At 32.0% G+C, this 6,444-nt stretch overlaps 1 protein-coding gene across 1 annotated transcript; it reads left to right on the forward strand.

Moving 5' to 3' along the window:
- Nucleotides 1-451: 451 nt before the first annotated feature.
- On the forward strand, nt 452-6,177 carry LOC125069202. Its single transcript, XM_047678606.1, has 2 exons — nt 452-1,517; nt 4,855-6,177. Exons 1-2 carry the CDS (start codon nt 705-707, stop codon nt 5,263-5,265), a joined length of 1,224 nt encoding a protein of 407 aa, XP_047534562.1. The 5' UTR covers nt 452-704; the 3' UTR covers nt 5,266-6,177.
- The last annotated feature ends 267 nt before the right edge of the window (nt 6,178-6,444 follow it).

A 6,444-nucleotide genomic window follows, 5' to 3' on the forward strand; every position in this document is an offset into this window, starting at 1 on the left:
TATATAAATGACACGCAATTCAACGATGTCGTTAGTCATTTCTTTGCCTCGTAAAAAAAAAAATTATAATTTGATTATCGTTAGTCATTGATCGAGTTTAACAGTATTATAAATAAATTATAATTAAGTAAAATTAAGATTTCAAAAATCAAACATAAAGTTACACAATAATTTGTAACGTATGTTCAAACAAATTTAGTAAAAACATCTAACAAAATAAAATCATAATGACAATCGAATACTTCCATCTCTTTCACACCGATAACATACACGTGAAACGTCCAACTAAATATAACGGTATAAAACATTTTAGCACAGAGTAAAAACAAATTTGTTAACAGGCAATTTTGAACTCTATTCCCTCTACATAAAAAGGCTTTGTTTGTGTACATCCACATTGAGTATAGTTGTGCAATAAACGAGCATCGGGAAACTTGAAGATAGCTGACAGTCAGTTCGTCGATTTCGTCTGTGGCGTGTTGATATCGGTATTTTTATCAGTGATTCATTTCGATTGTGTTGTTTATAGTTCTCAAACTTGTCACTAACCGAAATTATTAATAATATCGTATAAAGCGTTTTATATATAAAACTTATTTTCGATTTATAAACATTTTGCTCAAAATTGGTGTTATTTTTGTTTATGTTGAGGTGCACAAGTGTGTTTGCCATAATTATAAAGTGAAGTGATCGAATATTATATCATGGATAATAATACAAATATGAATAAAGATAATTACAAGTGCGATAAGATCTTATTGAATGAAGAGTTTTCCGAAGCCCTAAAAAAAACGATACATGAAATTATAACAAGAGTAAAATACGTACATTACAATGTAACTGTTCGAAAAATAACTACGGGTGGTAACAATTTCTTAGGTGAACTATACGAAATAGATATCGACGGCGAAACGAGTGAAACAAAAAATGAAAATAATATATTTCTAAAACGCATTATTCAAAACGATGACTTCAGAATATATTCCATTCCAGAAGTTTATAAGAAGGAAGCATTTTTTTACAAAGAACTCAGTAAAATATTCAACGAATTACAAGAAAACGTAAACATTCCGGCCGAGGATAGATTCAAAATGGTCAAAAGTTATGAAGAAACAAACGATGAAGTTATAATACTTGAAAACTTAACTAAAAAGAACTTTAAAACAATGTTCAGAATGGATGTAATGTCTATTGAATTTGCAAAGTTATCTATAGAACAATTGGCCAAGTTCCACGGATTATCATTCGCTTTACAAAAAAAGAGACCAGAATATTTTGAAACGAAGATTAAAACGATAAAACAATCGATGGTATATGATGACTATTGGAACGAATTTGTTACGAAAATGTGTGAACTTTCCGTTTCTAAATTGAATGATGTCACGAAAGAAAAAATATCAAAATTTTTCGAGTATTCTCTAGACAAATATCCCAAATATATGAACGGACTGCATTCACAAATCAAATGCCTCTGTCATGGAGATTATAAAATGAATAATATAATATTTAAAGAAGAAGTAAGTAAATATTCAATTATTAATGTTTATAATTATCCTATTGAGTGATCCGTTATCGGTCATACCAATCATTAGAGACTAATCAATAGGATATATTGTCAGTGGAAAGGAAGTAAAGCTTAAGCGCCATAATAGTACCTTTGGGAAATGAGGTTTTATGTTTTTAGTTTATATCTCATTTTCCAAAGTACCGAGTTGACGTTTTAGTATTTTTTCCTATCGATTATCGGTATGTTTTATCGTGCTCAAGTGTGTGCGCAAACACTGGTTGTACTCTTTACTGTGTCATAAATAAAGTCATTTTCTATTTCCTATACAAAATAATCCGAAGGGAAGTCAATCCATCACGATTTGTTTCAATCCGTTCTTTGGAGTGCATGCAATCTCAACATTCACATTGAGCTACAACATAAAAAAACTCATTTTTATTGGTCCAGCCCATTTGAACCTAGGAACTCAGTGTGTTCAGTTTTATTCACTAACCACTATACTAGCGCGGCAGTCTGTTAAAATATTGAACACTAAGAACAGAACCGAACCGAAACTTTAAGAAAAAAAATATTTAATACGACAAAGTCTTAAATGGTTAAGTATATAGGTACATTTCAAATCATGTCATCATAATATAGTATCATGTCACACGCCGTAAGCAATTAACTCCTCTATTTTCAAGAAATCAGACGCGCATTATTTGGAGCAGAAATTAAAAACATGCATTCTTCCTTATACATTTTATAATATTAAGGTGATTTTGAATTGTTTTGGTGTTTTCTTGTTATACCTTCAAAGTAGGGTACAAGATAAATACACGCGAAAGTTCTATGGTTTATGGTGGGATTCAACTACAAATTCTTCAGCCAAAAACGTCTTGTATCCATTGTGTCATCACTTATCGCGATTTCTATACATATAATAAAATTTAAGTGTCTGCTTGTAATAATAAAATAACCCATTTTTACTAAATGTATACACGGTACATATACCAAAATAACATTTTTTACAATTTTTATCTCTCTGTCTGTTTGTTCCGGCTAATCTATGGAACGGTTGAACCGATTTCGACGAGACTTTTACTGGCAGATAGCGGATGTAATAAGGAGTAACTTAGTAACTTTTATTTTAGAATTATATATACAAATACACAAATAACTTAAATTATTACAATATACAAATAACTTAAATTCAAACAACGCGCACAAAGTCGCGGGCACAACTAGTATTTAATAGAAATATTTTACTCGTCCATATCATAACTTGAACGATAACGAATGAGAGATAAAAATGATATCAATTTTCCCTCCCATTTTCTACCTTCACGTTCTCGTCTCCTGATTGATAGTCGATCAGTACAAACTTCGATGACGCCAGAACGACATAGCTCGTTTAAGCTGAACAACTGTTTTAAGATAGTGAGTTTTACGACGTCAGTAATAAAAGTCGTCAGAATTATTTAGTCTAATTTATTGTTTTTATTTTTATTTAATTCTCCTCTAATGAAAGCAAAGGTTGCATACCAAACAGCTTGTTCTGTATTCGTATAACAATTCAAGTTAATTTTTATGGATGTATAAATTAATCCATGCCGATGCTTAAATTTTATTTATAATATAATCTATTATACCTAATATATTATTTTATTTTATTACTATTACTAAATATATTAATTCTACCAATAAGGACGAACAAAAGACGAACTCTCTGACCCTGATTTCTCTCTTTGTCATCATCATCATCACCACCATTTGAAAGAAAAAGACAAAACATTGTTGACTAATCACTCCTTAAACCAAAACAGTTAGGACCTTTAATCGTTACCCTTTTTCTTAACTTAGTTAACACTCATATATTGTATACAGTCAATTTACAAAACATACATTAGCATTATATTAGCAGTCTTTAAATTTTCCCACTGCTGGGCTAAGGCCTCCTCTCCCTTTGAGGAGAAGGTTTGGAGCATATTCCACCACGCTGCTCCAATGCGGGTCTGGTGGATTTCACATGTGGCAGAATTTAGAATTTGAAATTAGACACATGCAGGTTTCCTTACGTTGTTTTCCTTCACCGCCGAGCACGAGATGAATTGTAAACACAGATTAAGCACTTGAAAATTTAGTGGTGCCTGCCTGGGTTTGAACCCGAAATCATCGGTTAAGATACACGCGTTCTAACCATTGAGCCATCTCGGCTCTTGTATGAGTACAATGCAATACATTTCACAAGTAATTTACCTAATTGGCATCCAATTATATAAATCAATAATCAGTACATTGACAGCATGAGTCTATTCAAGTTGTTTTGGAATTTACACTTGTGTTTATATGATTACAGACGAGATTTCTGACTGATAGGACGCAACTGAGTTTTTATCTATGTGTTTAAGTTTACGAAAACATCGTAATGAATCATCCATGTGTCGGATTCAAATGTTTATTATCTCATTTTTATTCTATTAAGCCGCAATCGATTTTTTTTAATTTCAAGTAGGTAGACTGGCAAATGGGCTACCAGATTTATCATCAATCAATTTTTTTTTTTTTTCATAAAATAGGAGATTTTTTAAGTGATTTTTTTTTCAGCGCAGTGAACAACATTCTTATATGTAACGACTTTAAAAAAATCTACCATATCTGAGATACATGCTGTTTGTATTTTTTTATAGAATTCTAATACGCACTACTGTCGACAGCTTTACTTAACACTTTTACTCCTTGTAAATTCAACTTTCGCAGTTAATCTTTGAAGTAGAAATTTTCATGATTAAAACTTAATTACGACTTTAATTACCGCGGGAATATTTCAATCTTACGAATTTATATTTGACGTTTCGGTTTTTCTCTCATCAGTAAAGCTTTAAATATATGACAAGTGTTCAATGTATATTAGAATCTATTTTATGATATAGGCAGGGCAAATGGACCACCTCATGGTAAGTGGTGACCACTGCCCATAGACAACGGTGCTGTAAGAAATATTATCCATTCCTTACATCGCCAATGCCACACACACGTTGGTTACCCAAGGTTACATGTTATGCCCCTTGTGAGTATGACCTTTCAAACCGGAACGCGACAATACTGACTACTGCTGTTTAGCGGCAGAATATCTGATGAGAGGGTAGTACCTACCCAGCTGGACAAAAATTACTACCACCGAGTAAAAACAAGGTTACACATTTATCTAATTAATGTAAATAAAAATTATTGGAAATATTTTGATGTCGTGTTTTAAAGAAGACGATCAAATATTTTCCCACTAACTGATTGCAATCTTATTCCTAAACATAACCTGGTCACAGATGATACCAAGTCAATATTAATAAAACAATTCTCCTTTACAGGATGGAAAAATAACAGAAGCAATACCGATCGACTTCCAACAAATATACTTTGGCTGTCCGGTGATTGACCTCATATACTTTATATACGCGGCCAGCGATCGGGACTTCAGAAAACAACACTTATATCATCTTAAAGATCTATACTACGAGACTTTAACGAGGTTCCTTAACTACTTCGCTATTGATGTCTCTACAGTGTGCCCGAGAGATGAATTTGAGGAATGCTTTAAGCATAGCTTAGACTATGCCTTAATGTATACGCTGTATATGTTGCAAATGTTCTTCGTCACTGATGATATACCAGATATAAGCAAGGATGAATTGTTGGAGATGAAAATTCAGGTCGATGACAGATTTTATGATAGAATGCAAGGCATCGTAGATGACTTTATTGATTTGGGAGTTCTGTGAGCTAATGATTGTGTTTATTACAGACATTGTTTTTTTTTTTTTAATTTTTTTCGATCAATAAATTAAAAGGTTGTTTGTATACAGCCGATCGTTGTATTAACTATTTTATGGCTTTAGGATTTTAGGCTTTTAAGGTTACATGTAGTTTTGAATCTTCGTTTTACAAGATTGTTTGTGGAGGACTGTAGAATCCGTTAGAACCACAATACAAGTAAGTAATTATTCTTCCTCTTGTAATAATTGAAAAGTAATTATTGTAAAAATATCAAACTATGAAAAGGGCTAGATCAATGTAACTTGCAAATAACGTCTGGTCTACTAGTCTTAAGTCTGAGTAGGTACCACCCACTCACCATATATTTTACCACCAAGTAGCAACACTTTACATTATTTTGTTCCAGTTCGTAGGGTGAATTAGCCAGTAACTACAGGCACAATGAACATAACATTTTGTTTCCAAGGTTGGTGTTTAAAGGTGTTGGTGACCACTTACGATTAGATGGCTCATTTACCCAAATGCCTACCAATATCATAAAAAAGACCTTCGACTAAGAATTTTGATACAAGGCTGTGGAGTAATTGTTATTAATTATTTAATTAAAAGTTTGTACAAACGCCGTATCAATATTTACTTAATAAATCCTATATTACCTTTGATATAACATTTTGAAGTAAGATACAACAAATTTAAGTTAATTTTAATAAACGCACTTGCCTTCATGCATTTATTTTTGGTACAATCCATATTGTATATCGGTATCTAAAATAAGTAACATAATAGTATTAATAAAAGTTAGATTAAACAGCGCTTGTATTTTTTTTTATTTATGTAGTCGGGCGGGATAATTTTTCGCTCGATGTCAAGTGGCCATATACACATACATAGCCATACTAGTTACACTGGCTCACTCACTATTGAAACTGAAACAGAACAATAATAAGTATTGCTGTTCGACGGTAGAATAAATGATGAGCGGGTGGTACCTACCTCTGGGTACCTCATTCTTGCACAAAGCCAATTTATATTTGAAAATAATACCCTTTAAAGCGACACCATTATTGCGTTATAAGCGGTATTTATAACAAAATTTAAGTATACTTTATTTAAATTGGCTCTTCAAGCGCTCTTGAATAATATTACAAGATTGTATTAAATGTGAAATGTTGATTCTATCGAGG

This window comes from Vanessa atalanta, chromosome 15 (genome assembly GCF_905147765.1).
Source record: "Vanessa atalanta chromosome 15, ilVanAtal1.2, whole genome shotgun sequence".
NCBI classification, from domain to species: Eukaryota; Metazoa; Arthropoda; class Insecta; order Lepidoptera; family Nymphalidae; genus Vanessa; species Vanessa atalanta.